The sequence below is a fragment of the Miniopterus schreibersii genome, assembly GCF_964146895.1.
Source record: "Miniopterus schreibersii genome assembly, chromosome: 13".
Lineage (NCBI taxonomy): Eukaryota > Metazoa > Chordata > Mammalia > Chiroptera > Miniopteridae > Miniopterus > Miniopterus schreibersii.
Window position 1 is genome coordinate 21,947,827 of NC_138113.1, and position 18,761 is coordinate 21,966,587.

General features: G+C 34.5%; 1 protein-coding gene across 1 annotated transcript in view; it reads right to left on the bottom strand.

Moving 5' to 3' along the window:
* Window positions 1–18,761, bottom strand: part of LRPPRC (leucine rich pentatricopeptide repeat containing) — an 86,963-nt gene that overhangs the window by 46,192 nt on the left and 22,010 nt on the right. Inside the window, exons 13-20 of the mRNA XM_081157253.1 lie at window positions 17,359–17,452; window positions 14,545–14,611; window positions 4,511–4,538; window positions 2,509–2,566; window positions 1,322–1,428; window positions 1,033–1,110; window positions 654–698; window positions 195–308 (exon numbers count right to left, since the gene is read on the bottom strand). Of these exons, the coding sequence (XP_081013379.1) occupies window positions 195–308; window positions 654–698; window positions 1,033–1,110; window positions 1,322–1,428; window positions 2,509–2,566; window positions 4,511–4,538; window positions 14,545–14,611; window positions 17,359–17,452 (591 nt within the window). The remainder of the gene's footprint in view (window positions 1–194; window positions 309–653; window positions 699–1,032; window positions 1,111–1,321; window positions 1,429–2,508; window positions 2,567–4,510; window positions 4,539–14,544; window positions 14,612–17,358; window positions 17,453–18,761) is intronic.

Sequence of the window (18,761 nt, forward strand, 5' to 3'; positions counted from 1 at the left end):
AAAACATGTCATTCAAGGTGTAGTTGAAATTAGTTAACCTTTAATTTAATTGCATTCTTCACATGACGTATGTGAATGAGGCATGACGTATAATATTCAATTATAAAAATAGTAAATACTGACTTTGGCTTTGCTTTTATCTGTAAAGAATTTTTACCTTAATAGCATATCTGATATATTTAAACAAATGTTACCTCTTCTGAACAAAGCACTAATATGAGTTGCTTTAGGACATCTCCTACAGGTTGATTTTCAGCTTTCAGTTTTTCAAGTGTAGACTCCAAATCAGATGATGAAATCTGCATAGTCTACAGAAATGGAAAGAAAAAAGGAAAGAAATTTACTACAAAAAGAAAATGTACTCCTTGCCACTCTTCCCTTTATACTGACCTTTCCTAAATGTCATAAATGCTATCAAGGATATTAATCTGGGGATCTGCGAAAGGACTCTAGCGGTTTACAAAGCTCCTGATATTCTATGCAAATTTCATAGATATGTTGATTTTTCTGAGTGGAGGAATAGCTTTTACCAACTTCTTAGAGGTATACTGACGGCAAAATGTTAGGAACCTCTGATTTTATAAAGACGGTTTAGAATTCTCATTAAACGTGGTTTTTATAGTATGTAGAATCTACTCAAAAAACCTACTTACTTTTCGAGAGTCTGTCTTCTCTCTTTCAACCAACATATGAACATCCTAAAATTGGGATTTAAATTAGAAAACACATAGAAAAATATATTAGCAAATGTCAAAAGCATTTTGAAAGTCTTGCCTCATTTTACTGCTATTTTTCCATCTTTCCAAAATTTTCCAGAAATTATGTTCATACTTTATTAACCATTGTAATAAATGTTTTAAATGAATTCTTTAATATATAAACAGTATTTACCAATAATCAATGAAAAAGTCTTGCTTTAACTGTCATTTAAATAATTTTTTTTGGACCAAGCATCATAATTAAATACAATTTTAACATGATTTTATATATAAATTAAGCATTTTTAAAAGTTGATTACTAGCTCTCACACACCTTAATCAATTCAGGAACGTGGTAGCTATCCAGCAGATTACGAATGCCTCTGTAGATATTTTCAGAAATTTTTACATTCTGTGCAGAAGGAAGGGAGAAAGAAAACACCTCAGTTTTAGACAAGCAAACTGAAATTTGTCTAACAGAAATTATCTCAGACATAATTTAAGTCTCCAACTCGTGTATGTCATTGAGAAGTGGTCTGGTTGTACTTAAAAGCAGCAATTTCAAATCTAATAGATACATGTCAGGCAGGACAGGCATTATATAGCAAAAAATGAAATGGTACCATCTCCTTCAGCTGATGGAAGTATTGTCTCAAACGCTCCTCCTTGGCCTGTACCTCTGAGTCACTCATGCTGTCAATCAAGTTATAAAGAAAATAGCCAACAGCTTCTGTGGAAAAAAACAAGAGAAAGCATTCCACTAAAATTACTGAGACTGTCATGTTATCAAGATTAATTTATAAGAAATCATTTTGGTGTGAGATGTCACCCTGATGAGAGGCTCTGAAATGGCAACAATGATCACTGAGGCATAGAGATTATGTGGTTTGGGAGCACATATCTAACTGGTGAGTGAAAGGAATATTAATTATTTTCAGACCGAGTGACAGCTTTTCAGTACTGAATCTTACTTCAATCTATTTTTTTTCTACCACTCTATGACAGAAGTGGTCCTGCCCAAGGCCTTACCCCTTTCCTGTCCAAATCACAGTAGTGAGGATAAATAAATGCTTTGTACACATTTCTATGCTAATTTTTTATCGGCAATATTTAGGGAAACCTAAAATTAAAAAGGATTGTTAAATGTTGAGCATAGAAAGTTAAATAATTTTAATAAGCAGATACAGTAATCCTGTGGAGAGTTGCCTATTAACCAATGAAAAACCAAGATTAACAAAGATGTTTTGTAACAATAGTAATTTTTCTATGCATTCAAGCATAAAATGTATAGGGCCATGTGTTAATACCTAGGATAGAAAATTTGAACTTTCAAGAAGGGTACCTTCTTATAGAAAACCATATATTCTAGGCCGCATTATATTAAAAAAATGAAAATCACTGAATGTCAAATAATGTAATAAATTATATTTAAGTGAAAAAAATCTACAAGACCTCTTTACTACTTTATATGTTTAAAATTAACACCCATAAAACATTAAAATCACATAAACAATAGAGACTGCTGATTTTTAAGCCTATTTCCATAGATGCTGTAAATTCCATTGGAATTTCCTCAATTCCTAAAAGGAAAAAGCCTCCCAACCCTGTCTTTTAAAAAAGTAATTATGATAAAACCAAACAACTCACGGATCTCAAAATGTTGTGGTTATCAATCTAAAGATTTATTACCAAATGTTTTCAAATTTCACTTTCAAAAAGAAAATGTTTACTGCTGTAATCTTTCTAGCCCATCATTACACAGAAGAATGAATTTGTGGATAAGTTACAATCATCGAAATTGAAACACTACCCGTTGGTCCTGGAGGCTCCTGGCAATAACGTCCATCCTTGTACAACAGTTCCGTTATCTGGAAAGACAGAAAATTTGTGCATTGCAGCAAGAGAAGCAAACAAGAACAAATGCAATCTGAAATTGAATTCTTGAAATAATAAAGCTTCTCCCCAGTAAGGTATTATTCTATATCACAGTAATTCAACATCACCCCCACCTGCCAAGGAGATTGTTTCGTTTTTAAATAATAGGGTTGTCTTTTAAAAACAAAACCAAAACAAACCCATGTTGAAGAAAAACTGCAGTGTTTTATGAAACGCCACTAAGAAAGCATCTAAACTGATCTGTTTATGTATTGTTTTAAATGAATTATTATAAATAGGAAAGAGCTTATAGGAATTATCAATCAATATTATTTCTCATCATACTGTTTTTGGTCTTGTTGAAAATGGACCAACTGCTTCCTTTTAAGTGAAGTATTACAGAAATAATAAAGTAAAATATCCTGGACCACTTATTTTATTTTTTAGTTTCTCAACCACCTTTTCCTAATCATTTTAATGGCATTAAAACAAAAGGGGCCAGAACTTCTAATGTGTTTGTTCTCCTGGATTCTTATCAACTAAATACATAAACACTAAACATATACAACATTTATTCAAAATTAATTCTGCTGGTAAAATTATAATTAAAAAAACACCCAAATATATATTTTATGATGAAAATGATTACAAAATCGATAGCACTGACTTACAATTTTTGAACACAATATTTGGCTATAAATCCTTGGGCTGAAGAATGAAAACATAATTGTTTTCCAAAGTGTTATGAGTGAGAAATTATGAAATAAAACTATGCTATGTGTATTCTATGACATTTATTTGCACTTAAAATAGCACCTGGCACATGTTATAAGTGTTAACTCAAACTGCAGTTACTTCTACTACTCCCTATTTGCTAATATGAAAATTAGACAAAATTAACCATATCCCACACTTCACTCCATGAGAATCATGCTGCATTTAATGGCAATTCAAAGGACAATTAAGGTAGAAACTGTTCAAAAACAAAGTAAAACAATCATCACCTGTGTTTTTTAACCAATACAGACATGTACAGAAAACAGACAATAAATTCTATCAGAAGTTGTAGGCTTACATTAAGATAGCCACATTTAATACAAAATTTTGAACAAAGACACACTTAATGAATAAAGCAATAAAAAACCATTCTAGTCAAAAAATTATTTACAAATATAACTATCCTCACCATATACTATAATTGACTAGTTTGAATAGCAGAATACTAGAAACAAAACTGAATAAAATTTATTTAAAAAAATAGTTAAATTGGAAATCGAATCAACAATGCACATTCTCATTTTATTAAGTTACAACTATTTCTTGTAATTCAACATAAAGATAATTGTACTTCCTGAATAAAAGCAGTTAACTTCTTAAAAGGACATCAGTTCAAAATTGGTCTGTATGTCATTCATATATAACACACTTACATAAATGTATCTGAATGTATATATTTTAAAAATTAATTATTGCCTGGCTGGGCACCGACCTAGGATCCAGGAGATTGAGGTTCGATTCCCGGTCAGGGCACATGCCCAGGTCGTGGGCTCGATCCCCAGTCAGGGGTGTGCAGGAGGCAGCCAATCAATGATGACTCTCTCATCATCGCTGTTTCTCTCTCTCTCTCTTCCTCTCTCTGAAATCAATAAAGATATGTTTTTTAAAAAAATTAATTATTAAATCTCTATGGTCAAATGTCAATGCAATAATGTTTACAGCCGTCTTTTGGAAAAATTAAAAACCTTATGAAGAATTTAGGACAAGGATTGCTTCAATAATAAATTTCATGATCCAGAAAGGCAGTTTTAAAACTACCAACTTTAAGATTCTAAACTCACTAACTTTTAATAATATACCACAAATGTGTATAGCATAATTCTTGCTCTTAATAGCTTTTTATACATCACCTTATGATTTGCTGTATTAGGAGTGCTTACCTTGCTCCAAAGATTTATATTCATAGACCTGCAGAGGGCAGCAAAGGATTGAAAATAAACGAAGAGGTTTAAAAAACATTTTAAGTTAAAGCTAACTAGCAATTATTATATGTAATGCATACAGATCAAAGCCTTAAAACAAATAAGTAAATAAATTTTTCCAAACACCAGTTGAATTTTCAGAAGTTAATTCAGAAAGGCTGACTCTCACTGACTTTGAATCCTCAAAATAAAGGTATGAGCAAAAATCATTAGGAAACATCCCTAAATCTTAGGGAGTTTGATGGAGCAAAATATTTGCATGGTCTCAAAGTGTTTGCCCACAGATTACTTATTACTTATAATGGTAAAGACAGTAACTATATAATGGAGAAATCCAACATCTTCACCTGGTGATCAAAATTAACATCACTAATGAGATGCCATAAACACTGTGTGTTTTTAGATTTAATTCCCCAAGAAAAACACCACTCCTGTGGCATACTAGGCAGGATGCATAACCTGAAGCAAATCATGGGGAACCATCATGAGGAACATTCCATAAAATAACTGGCCTATATTCTGTAAAACTGTTAATGTCATAAAAGACAAAGGCTAAAGAACTGTTTCAGGTTAGAGAAAATTAAAGAGAAAAAACAAAATTCATACAGGAGAGGGGAAGGAAATAACAAAAAAAGAAAATAATTGATAAAACTGATGCATAAATTTTATTAGACAAAAATATTCAATTTTAAATTTCCTAAATTTGCTAATTGTGCTGTAGTTACATAAGAGAATAACCTTGTTCTGTGGAATTATATATTGACATATTTAAGGGTAAAGGGTGATATGTGCAACCTAAGCCCAAACAGTTACGAGAAAATAAATTTTATATATCTTTGTGTAAATACAGATTGACAGGCAAAGGGAATGAATAATAATGTGGCAAAATGTTGTAAGTTAGTAAATGAAGTATATGCAAGAGTTCGCTATACTGTTCTTATAACGTTATGTAAATTGAAATGATTTCAAAGAAAGCAAAAAAAAAAATCTTCCCTAAATTTTGCCTGTTTAAATGAAAATCCATTTACAAAACAGGATAACCAATGAACACTAATCTTATACCACTTCTAAGCTTTGTAAACTTAATATGTATAAGCTCTGCATATTTAATTCAAATACACAAGCTACTTTAAGACTATGTGTTTATATATTTATCATAATTATATATATTTACAATTTAAAATGCCCACAAAATTTATAGGCCTTTTTAAACCTGAGGTTGGGCAGTTTTGGGTGGACTGAATTTTAGTCCAGTGAGTTAACAGGGCACTTACTTTTACTTTAAAAACATATTCAGAATGAACACACAACAACTTGGATGGATTTTAGGGGCATTAATGCTGAGTGAAAAAAGCAAAATCTTAAAACATACTTTATTAGTCCATGTACATAACCACTGCAAAATAACAAAATTATAGAAAATGAGAACAAATTAGTGGTTTGCTACTGTTTGGGGAGGGGGGAGTGAGTGGTATGACCACAGTGGGGTAGTGCCAGGGGGATATTTGTGATAATGAAAAAGTTTCCTATCTTCACTGTGGTGATGGTTACAGGAATCTACATGTGATAAAATATGAGAACTATATACACACATTGTACCAATATAAAATTCCTGGTTTTGATAACTATAGTTACATAAGGTGTAACCACTGGGGAAAAGTGAGTGGAGAGAACATAGGCTCTTTGTGTCCTATCTTTGCAACTTTCTGTAGTTCTTTAATTTCTTCAAAATAAAAAATAAAAATACATTCCATGCCCCTCTAGGATCCTCTTTCTTATGATGAAATCACCCCTCCCACTGAAGCACATTAAGATAAAGTTTTGGGGGAAAAAAAGAAGGAATCTTATCTATAGGTAGAAAAAAATGTTTATGAAGCCCTGTGTTTAGTACACTGCTTGATTTGAGAAATCAGTTAACAGAAGAAATGCTATACTGATTTAAAAATCATAACCCTAGCCTATAGCAGGAAAGAATCTCTCAATTACTATGAGTTTTCATCTCACCCACCCACTAATTACAAAGCAGCCTCCTCTGACTACCTGGCATTTCCACATCCAAAAAAAAAAAAAAAGATTTTCTTTTTTCCAAATAGTAAGTTGGAAGAAGAGTGAGAACTCAAGATATGAAGATAAAAAAATCTATACTGATAAAAAAAGTAGGCATCTTTTTCGGTTAGGTTAGGAACAGCTTTAATTCCAAGAACTCTTAAGCTGTAGATCACATTTAAGAAATGGCAGGGAGAGAGAGTAGAAATAACAGTTTTTGAGGATGTGAGAGGCCAATGCCCAAAAGAGTACAATAATTAAGTGGCAAGAACTGCAGTCTGTCACCTTTTCTGTATCATGTATCACTTTGGGAATTTGATGAATTCTTCTCAATTACTGTTAATTTTGTCAGGTGTGATGCTACAGTGGTTATTTTTATTTAAAATAAATTCTGAGATGTATATTAAAGTACTTATAGATAGAATGACAAGAGGTCTACAATTTAAACAGTCCAGGAAAAAAGGAGGGTGGGTTGGAAAAGGAATAGATGAAACAAGATTGTAAAATTTTAACTGCTGAAGCTAGGTGATGGGGACTTGGGAGTTTTACTTTTGTGAGTGTTCGAAAGCTCTAGAAAATAAAACAAATACACACCAACTATGGTCTAAATTTAGAATTTCTATTCCAATTCAAGCTGGGCTTCCTTTTTAAGAAAAGCTATTTTAATCATCTCTTTGATCAAAATATTAACTTAATGTACAATAAAAAATATTGCTAAGATATTAAACTGCCCTCAGACCTGGCATGAAGTACCTAGGGAAGGCATGGAGATAAATTTCAAAATTGTACATATATCTAAAACAACTGAAAATGACTAAAAACACTACCTTGAACGTGCAGCTTCATGATAAATGGAACTAAAAATAACGCACACAGAATCTTTTAATACTAAGCTTTTTAAAAAAAAGTTCATCACTTCCTCACCACATGTTTACTCTTAATCCACTGCAATCTGGTTTCTGGACACAAACCTACATTTCAAGCACTCTTGCTAAAGTTACCACTAATCTCAACTCAAAACTCACCCAATACTTTTTGGTCCCCTTTGGTTCGTTCTGAGATTTGTGTTGCTGTTGATATTATCTGCCAGTCTCCCAGTGATGCTACTCAATCTCTTTCAGATTTTCTCTTTCCCTAGCTGCTCCTTAAAAGTAATCCTCTGTACTAGGTTCCAAGTATTTTTTTCATTTTTAAGACAATTCTGCATGTAGGTATTTAAATTCCTTGTTCCGCAGAAGAGAAAACAGACTCAAAGACTATCTTCACCCGTCTGGGAGTGGCTCAGCGGTTGAGCATTGACCTAGAATCCAGGTGATCGAGGTTCGATTCCCAGTCAGGGCACATGCCCGGGTTTCGAGCTCTATCCCCAGTCGGGGGTGTGCAGGAGGGGGCTGATCAGTGACTCTCTCATCATTGATGTTTCAACTCTCTATCTTCATCTTAAATCCCACAGGCTCCTCAAAAGAGCCTACAAATTGTTGTTCATCTCTTCATGTTGTCCTGTTCCCCAATCTCTTACCTGTACACACACACACACACACACACACACACACACACACACACACACACACACACACACACAAAGACTATCTTCATCTTAAATCCCACAGGCTCCTCAAAAGATCCTACAAATTGTTGTTCATCTCTTCATGTTGTCCTGTTCCCCAATCTCTTACCTGTACCCTTTTTTCCACCCTTCAAATTCCACTGTCAGTTATCTTAATTACGTAAACTTTCAATGGCTCAAAGCCATGACTCAAGGTCCAAACCTAATAACTTATAATAAGATCATTCATGAAGAGCCCCAAACTACCATTTTGGCTTTATTTCTTGCCATTATTTCATGGTTTCCTGGGCTACCATTTATGAATCTACCTTCAGGTCCCCAGATGATTGTTTTCTCAGCCTTAATGACCTTGCCTGGGATGCCCTTCTTTCTCTGTAGACAAGTTCTTACTCATCCTTCAACAGTCAGCTCAGGGCCTTCTCTGCACATCCTGCCCAGAACCATCTCTCCACTGTCTGGCAGAAAGAGAGAGTATCTTCTCTATACATTCATGCTTATCAAGACGAGTATGCAGTTGCTTTCTTACTCTCTGGTCTCCAACTATGAACAACTAGGGGGCAAGGAGTTTCCTACTCATCCGTCAATTACTTATCTCACAGTCCCAATCCATGGTACAAGCTAAAGAACTAATATTTTCTGAGCACTCACAAAATTCATGAAGTACTTCCTCTCCCCCTGCAAAAATGTCACTAAGGAACCTCACTGGCCGACTTAAAAAAACACGCCTTAATATCTGGCATTTAACTTGGTGACTTCAATAGGACTAGCAACAGAAACTTGATTTTTTTTTCAATACATGAAAAGCAGCACCACTTCAACAGCATAGACTCCCACTTGTCAACTTCAGACTGTTGCCAGTGGGTCAGAAATCCCTCCTTAGATCAGAGAACTCTTTTTCTATAGACTACAAAGCCTTAAATGCCTCCATGGAAATTCTGAAGCATTTCTCTTTTTGATATGTTATACTCCCGGCCAAGATGGGAACTAGGTTCAGTAACATACTGTTTCTTAGAAGTGACTTAATATTTCTAGTGGTACTTTTCAGTAATATATATATAGAACACTGTTGTATTTCTCATTTGAATTTTGTTCAGCTAGTATTACTGTTCGGAGGAAAGAAAGTCTTATTCATGCTAAACATCTTCTTGCCCTGGATCTGACATAAGAATTTACTAACTTTATCAGTTAGATCTAAATACCCTTTAAAATATAATCTCGCCCAGCTGGGCGTGGCTCAGTGGTTGAGCGATGACCTAGGATCCAGGCGATCAGGGTTCAATTCCCGGTCAGGGCACATGCCCGGGTTGCAGGCTCGATCAATGACTCTCTCATCATTGATGTTTCTATCTCTCTCTCTCCCTCTCCTTTCCTCTCTCTGAAATCAATAAAGATATATTTAAAAATACATATATATATATATATATATATAAAATCTCAAAAATAGTCTTTTTTTTAAAAAAAGTTAAAAGTAAAAATTTCCTAATAATCTTGAATAAAATTACCTTACCTAAAAAGTATTGAGTTTAAATAGCTTTCTACAGGTGACTTTGCCTACATATGTTAGAAAATTTAATCTATAAACTGGAAAACTTTAGGAAGGTACTGCACTTGACTGGTAATCAATGATCATTTCTTGAGCTTATCAACTTACAGAAATACTAACTTGCCTCTTAAGTACTACTTTCAAAAGATACGAAGAGCCCAGTCGGCATGGCTCAGCGGCTGAGCATCGACCTAGGATCCAGGAGATCACTGTTTGACTCCCAGTCAGGGCACATGCCTGGGCTGTGGGCTCCATCCCTGGTAGGGGTCGTGCAGGAGGCAGCCAATCAATGACTCTCTCACCATTAACGCTTCTATCTCTCTCCCTCCCTTCTTCTCTCTGAATTCAATAAAGATATATTTTAAAAAAAAAGATATAAAGAAAACTGTTGGTTTTCCAAAAATATTGTAGAATAGTATAAAAAATTAATCTTTCCCGAAACAGTTACAGAACACATGCTAGGAACTACTGCCTCATAGACTCTGAACCTACTACCAGGAGGCAGATTATGCTAAAGGTAGCTAAGTATTGCAAAAATTGCATTCTAACTTTGATATGCATACCCAAGTTTCCCTTAGAATTCGCTCAAGTGACTATGACATCTCATTTAATATTGTGTAATTTCTAACATTTCTGACAACAAGGAATAATTATTTTTGGTAAGGAGTAACTAAGTCAATTTCTTATCTGTTAATCCTTATAGGAGTTGCAGGTAGTTAATTTGGATTCTATTGGGAATACCATTAAATACTCAGTTTTCTCCTACCCACTCAGCCAATTCTAAAGGTACAACAGGACCCTGAGAAGCATGCAATAGGTAACTGTCTCAACAGGTGTACTGAATGTGCTGTGCTGACAAAGGGATCTTAAAATTTGATTCAGCATCAAATGAAATAGAAGGCTACATTAATTCCAAGATAATGGATTGTAATGACACTGATTATGTCTTGAATTTTTGGTAGTTTTGGGGGTGGGAAGGAAAGAAAGAAATCACCTCTAGTCACAAATGCTTCAAATTATGTACATATTTTTATGAATAATGCCAAGTTATCACAACCTGAAGCTTTTCTGTATCTACAATAAGAAAAATTCATCAACATAATCTAGTTTTAGAACCTAAAAATTTAAAATACTTTCTTGGGCCCTGGCTAGGTAGTTCAGTTGGTTAGAGTGTCATCCTGATGGGCCAAGGTTGCAGGTTCAATCCCCGGTCAAGGCACATACAGGAATCAACCAATGAATGCATGAATGGGTGAAACAACAAATTAATGTTTCTTTCTCTCTCTCCTTCTTCTTATCCCTTCCTCTCTCTCTCTTCCCCTCCCTTCGGCCCTTTCTCTCTCTCTAAAATCAATAAAATAAATAAATAAATAAACCCTGGCCGGTGTGGCTTACTTGGTTGGAGCATTATCCAGTATATTGAAAGGTGACAGGTTTGATTCCCAGTCAGGGCACATACCCAGGTTGAAGGTTCAATCCCTAGGCAAGCGCGTGTGGGAGGCAACTGATCAATGTTTCTCTCTCACATCCATGTTTCTTTCTCCCTCCCTCCCTCCCTCCCTCCCCCTTCCTCTCTCTCTAAAATCAATAAAAATTTTAAGAAAAAAAAAATACTTTCCTGGAAAGGACTAGTTAAAATTTATTTTTACAGGGCAGAGTGCCAGAGGAGAGAGCTTAACAAAGAGAGTTCTGGAGAGCTTCAGAGAGTTGTCCTCAGTCTTAGCCAACTGCTAAAAAGCATCTGTGAGTGAGAAAAACAATCTGAAGCCAAGGAACTACCTGAGATCTTTTCAGAGGCTCTGAAAGAGACATTTCCTAGAACTTACACAGGAATTGGAACAGTATACATTCCCAATAACCTCCAAATACAGGAGGGCTAGCAGTTAGGGTACTCAGAAGGATACCCACTAATTTAACGGGAATAATCCTGTACTAAAGCCTGCTCCAGTCCTGCCTAACACAGCAAAAAAAGCAAACATTAAGAAAAAATGTTCCGCCTGGCCGGGCGTGGCTCAGCGGTTGAGCGTCAACCTGGGATCCAGGCGATCAGGGTTCGATTCCCGGTCAGGGCACATGCCCAGGTTGTGGGCTCGATCAATGACTCTCTCATCATTGATGTTTCTATCTCTCTCTCCCTCTCCTTTCCTTTCTCTGAAATCAATAAAGAAAAAAAGGAAAAAAAAGAAAAAATGTTCCAAGAAACTTAATTCGAGACTGTCTCAGAACAAAGCTCAAAAATATTTAAAGAAATACAAAAAAAATTCAGATCCACAGCATAAAATCCATGTCTGGGACCCAAACAGAAATTACAAAGAAGCAGAAATATGAGACACATAATGAGAAAAAAAATGAATCAATAAACATACCCAAAAATGACAAAATGATGGAATGAGTAGACAAGGACAACAAAATATTTATCATTCATATCTCCATATAGTTGAGAAGGAAGAAAAAAGCATGAGCATTGTTAAGGATACATGGAAGATATTAAAAAAACCCAACTGAATTTCTAGAAATAAAAAATATAATGTCTGAAATTAAAATACATTCTAAATGTATCTCTACCTCAGCCAAGCCTCCACACTGCACAAGCTAGTCTACTTTATTCAGAATAAAGGACAACTTTCTTTATGTTATTTAAAATTATTTCATAATCTGCCTGGCCGGGCATGGCTCAGCAGTTGAGCGTCAACCTAGGATCCAGGCAATCGGGGTTCGATTACTGGTCAGAGCACATGCCCGGGTTGCGGGCTGCAGCCAATCAATGACTCTCATCATTGATGTTTCTAAATCTGTCTCTCCCCATCTCCTTTCCTCTCTCTGAAATCAATAAAGATATATTTAAAAAATAAAATAAAATAATTTCATAATCTGATCCCAACCAAAATCTCCAATCTCAACAATAAATACTTGCTGAATTAAAGAGAATGCCTAAAAAACAGAGGCCTAAAAACAATGCCTAAAATAAGGCCTCAATAATCAATTCAATAGCGTGATCATATGCCAGGTATTAATCTACACACTGAAGACAGTGCAGTAAACCAAACAAACATGACTCCAGTTACCTAATTTCCCAGCCCTCAATAAATTAGAAACAGCAAAATATTTAAGTGTGTGTAAGTTACTTAAGATAAACATATTACAAACTGTCAAGAGTGACAGCAAAGTAGAAACAGTAGAAACAGAAAAAAACACAGCAACCAGACACATTTACTAATGGGGCAGGCAGCTCTGCATACTTTAATCAATTAAGCCACTAAAAGCTTAATGACTGACTTGGGTATATATCAGAATATGCAATTTTGTTTTTTCCACCATACTGGATCAACTTTATAGCCCATGTACTTCGTTTAAGAAGTCTAGGTTTTATGAAATATAACTGACATTCAAAGTGACTAAAGAATAGAAAGTTAGTGAAATTAAAGAAGGAAATACCCACCACCTGGAAGTTCATACAAAAAACTTTTTCCATTCTTTTTTCAAGAGTAACTATAGGAAAATGTTACTATATTTCACTTCATAATGTATTACAGGTTCTTTTTAAAAAAAAATCTGGCTCTACTAGCATGTGTGTCCACTTGATCATGTATTATGTATTTTTTAAACTTTATTTCCTACCTCTTAGATTCCATGTCTGGAATCTGCCTCTTATTGCCTACAAGGGAGATTCCAGAGATATCTACAGAAAACTCTAGTCCTCCAACCAATTAACAGACTAAAAATTACTGGGTTAATATGAAAAGTCATTAAAATGCAAAAAGAATGACAAAATTAGAAACTCATCCTTTTGCAACCCCACTGTTAACAATTGATTCAACAAGGATTACCAATGTCTGCTAAAACCACTGAGTAAAAGGTGCTAGGAAACAGGATAGACACACTGTCTCAAAGTACCACCTCACAGACTTCTTACTAATTACAAAGGGGTAAGGTTCCTTTGTAGGGGAGACATACAAACAACTGTAAACCCATTTTTGCCTCACATATATCTATATCTAAAGAGTATATAAGAAAGTGCTTGGCTGGCATGGCCCAGTGGTTGAGTGTTGACCTATGAGCCAAGAGGCCACGGTGTGATTCCCAGTCAGGGAACAGGCCCAGGTTGCTGGTTCGATCCCTGGTAGGGGGTGTGCAGGAGGCAGTTGATTGATGGTTCTCTCTCATCACTGATGCTTCTCTCTCTCTCTCTCCCTCTCCCTTCCTCTCTCTGAAATCAATAAAAACATATTTACTAAAGAAAAGGAAAAAAAGTATATAAGTAAATATTGAGAAAGAGTATATAAGAAAGCAAGCAAATATTGAGAAAGAGCATATAAGAAAGTATTTAAGAGTATATAAGAAAGCAAGTAAATCTTGGAAACTATCGACAAATGGTGAATCTATATAAAGAGGATGCAGATGTTTCCTTTACTATTCTTTCAGTTTTTATGTTTAAATGTTTTCAAAATAACAAAAGTGGGAGGAAAAGGTTATTAACATTCCCTGAGCACAGAGAAATGTAGTAGTATACAGAATAAGTGACCTTGTAATTAAATATTCAAAGTATAAATCAAACATACATATAAATTCATCTGTAACTCCAACTTGGCATTTCCAAACAGTGCTTTCTTCTTTAAAACAAGACCTTTACCAAATCTGTATGTATTTCTTGGAAATGATGATATAAAAGGCTGCATGAACTCAATTCAACTACTTAGTAGAAAGAATAAAACAGATTAAGATTATTTCAGGTAACTAGTAGATTAGAAGATGTCTTTCCTCATACAGTAGGTCAAAAAGACAGTAGAAATCAGACCATATTCAGGTAAAGAAAATTATATAAGGTGATCATCTTACCTCCTAAAGCCTAGAATTAGGCTGCCTCTTAAAGAAGTAAATGAGAAAGGCAATGTATTTGATTCCACTGCAAAAGAAAATGGTCATCATGAAATCTCAGACCAAAAACAAAAACTTAAATTATGATTTTACTTATACCAATACCTTTTAATTTTGGAAATTTTATTTTTTAAATGGCAATGTTTTCAGATAAATTAATTAGATAATACAGTAATATATCTGCAATATAAACTATCCATTTAAAACACTTTTACTTAATTTTCATGAATACATACAACCAATGAATTTATAGATATTCTTTCATATAAATGACAATAACTAATCTACCAGCATACTCAGAGTCAGTCTGGTACACATACCAAGGCTGTATATTAATGGACAGTGTGGCACTACAAAGGGAGAGACTGTAACTACCCTATGGTACCTCTGTCCTTTAAAGACAGAAATGAGGGGGGAAATCCTTTTCTGGGAGTGGGGTTAGGTTATGTTAAATCATTCACACTTTCTCATTCTATTTTCCACTATGACCAATGTGCATTCATGCAAGAGTGACTACCTGAAGTCATAATAAAATAGGTCTTTACCTCGGTTATGTAATTGATTTATATTGATCTTTCACTTTTCTGAGCATTTGTTTGCTCTACTACTAATTTTGTCATTTAACAGTTTACATCCTTGCATGTTTCAGTGCTGACAACGTAAGCCTGATTGGCCTTAGTACTAGAAGCACGCCGTAACTAGCATGAGACGGAATCATAGTAGCATCTCCTGAATATATTTTCCCTGTCACTGTATTAAAATGGTGCCATGCTATAAACAATTGATTTAATCTTTTCAGTACACATATAATTTGGCTACTGAATGATCCAAGATGGATTGAATTATAGATGAACTCATAGTGGAAGCAAATTCTGAAGACAAAAAATACAGTTTAGGTGATTAAGATACCTGGTTAACTTAAAAAAAAACAACAAAAAAAACCTCATGGGAAAAGTCACAGTAAATTGTAACATTTGCTCACCTTTCTTAAATGTGAGTAAAAATTTAACCCCCATACATAAGGAGAATTCTTTTAGATCACTTGTTATATCTCTTGAACAAGGAGCATAAGTTTCTCAGGGTTTTTATAGATCATTTAAAAATCTAAAAATCATTTCAAAAATGACCTGTTATTTAGTCATTCAAGGAATTAGTGTAAATGTCTTTCAGCAATCTTTAATTTGCTCAGCCAAAATAATTTTCCATGCCTGCAAACACAAGTGGGAAAATGTTTCCTACTACTCCACAAACTCCATCTAGATAAGCCATTTATTTACTCTTCTCTGGTACCTGCCCTTCCTTGTGATATGGTAACCAAAAGAGCAGACCTAGAAGCTGCCTATAGTGAATACCAGCAATTATAGAACTAACTGCTTTCCAAAGTCCTGAAAATCAAAAGGGGAGTGAACTGAAACTCTAGTCTTAAAGTTCCTGCAATTTTTTTTCGAATTTAATAAACAATCTCTTGAAAATTTATTTTTATACTATTCAAATTAGTATTTTATAGAATATTGTCATTTTTATTCATTAAAAAAGGCAACCAGAAACATCTGAGCAAGTTGAAAGCTGCTGACAAAAAATATCTAGTTTCCTTAGCAACAAACAAATCTGAAAAATCAAGAGGCTGACAATGAAGTGGAATGGGTGGTGTGATAACGAGTAATGGCAGCTCTCATGTATGCACGTTTTGTGTCCAGATTCCTCTGCTAATGCTTCTGTTTTCATCTTGTCGGAATGGAAAATCTATATATTATAGAGTGGAAGGCAAAATCAATACACTCAGATAGCAGCCAGCATTAATACACAACCTTCAACTCAACTGTACCTCTAATAGTCACCATTTTCCATACTGAATAGTCTGTTTCTTTACAATATTCTGAACTACTTTAAATAACATACACAGGTAAAATATACAAACAACCTTGTTTTAACAAAGCTTCCGCCTATAAAATTGAATATACATTAATCAGAGCTTAACTTTTAACATTTTAGGGGTTAGAAATTAGTTTGTGTTTTGTTTTTAAATGATAACTTTTCCACAAGATCTGAAAATCTCCCAAGTAACATCATAAATATGTTAAAAAATGAAGGTTTTAAGAAATTTTAAGAAATTCCTATTTATTAAAATAGTACCGTGAAAAGAACGAGGTTAAACTTAGAAAATCTTGATTCTAGCTAAACCATTAACTTTGGGCAAGTCATTTAATTTCTCTATGCCTTTCTTCATCTATCAAGAGGTAATTTTATTAACATGTGGTGAACACTGTAAAGCACCTTTGCATTTAAATGTAGTTAGTAAAAATTTGCTGTGTTTTTGTTAATGAGGACTGGCTTTATGTAACTTATGGTTAAAACAGAGGTTAGTTTAGAAAACACTTTCAGACACAGTATCTCATTATGATTTTCACAACTCCCACAAGGTAGGTAGGTAGGTAGATAATACTATCCCCATTTCGTGAAACTGAAGCAAAGAAAAGAGACTTATTCCAGGTGCCATAAATAAAACCCAAGTCTTCTGGGTCCCCAGTCTTATCTACCACCATGTTATCTCCAAGGTCCTTTTAACTTTAAAATTACATGCAAATTATCCACAAGATCAAATCATAAACTGTCTTATCAGTATGACTTAAACAAAACATAAAAACGTCCTTGTTTTCAAGGAAATTACCTTGAAGTACACTGAGGTGGGCACTGAGGGCAGGAACTACCCTCTATACTCTCATTAGTGACTGAAATCAACACCTGTCAAGTTTACTGTTAATGTTGCATACTTACAATATGATAAAACATAGTCTAAGTTCCCATTTACTGCTTCACTTTTCAATTCAGCTTGAGAAAATGTATTACTTTCAAGTGGACATCCATTTTCCTAAGGATAAAGCACATGTCAATATTATGTCTCAGCTAAAAACTTTTTTTTTTTTTTTTAAATATATCTTTATTGATTTCAGAGAGAGGAAAGGAGAGGGAGAGAGAGATAGAAACATCAATGATGAGAGAGTCATTGATCAGCTGCCTCCTGCACGCCCCTGACTGGGGATCGAGCCCGCAACCGGGGCATGTGCCCTGACCGGGAATCGAACCCCAATTGCCTGGATCCTAGGTCGACGCTCAACCGCTGAGCCACGCCCAGCCGGGTGCTAAATACATTTTGATATGCTATTACAATTTCCTGTTTTCCCATTTCTTTTTATCACCATATTCTGATAATCCTTCATTTTCTAGAACAATACGTAAACTGAATAACTGAACTTCAGCAAGAGTTACAACATTCCAAACTAAATGCTTATCTTCAAATTCAGATAATTCGTTACCCTTAGAGTGCCTTCACTAGAACAATCCTCTAATTTAAAAGAAAATAAAAATTGAATGCACTAATCTAAACTGACATTTGGAGCATATCATGAGGTAAAAATCAAATTTAATTTATCTCCAAATGATTTATCACTTTCCCCAAAATCATCCTTTGTTTAATAATTTAGGTACATGAGCCAAAAATTAGCTCAAATATACTTACTGAGTCACTATATCATAGCACAATATCAAAAACCACCCAAACATAAGCAATAAATAAAAATAAATTATGGGCCTGGCTGGTGTTGCTCAGTGGTTCAGTGGCCACCCATGAACCTGGAGGTCACGGTTCTATTACTAGTCAGGGCACATGCCCGGGTTGTGAGCTCAATCCCCAGTAGGGGGCATGCAGGGGGTAGCTGATCAATGACTCTCTCATCATTGATGTTTCTCTCTCCCTCTCCCTCTCTCTCTGAAATCAACAAAAACATATTTTAAATAAATAAATAACTTATGGCATATCCATACAATAAAACAACATGCAAGCATAAACAATAATTGGTGGAGTTACAAACACGAATGGAAAGGTGCCAAGTGAAAAAAAGATTTAGAGAAATAATATGTGGGAAATTACCTTTTTAATGTATTTTTTTAACAATAAAATATGTACAGCACAGGCTCAAAATACCCTGCTAATACTCAGAAAAGAGAGGTAAAGACAATCAAGACATAAACCCCCGTTTCAGAGGGTTGTAATTATATAATTATTTCAAAGAAAGAAAAGAATGCTCTAATATTAGAAAAGTCAAGGCATTATGTGAATAACCACCCAGGGAACAGATATTTTGAACAAAATATTCCTTATTAAAGTATTTGGTGCTCTG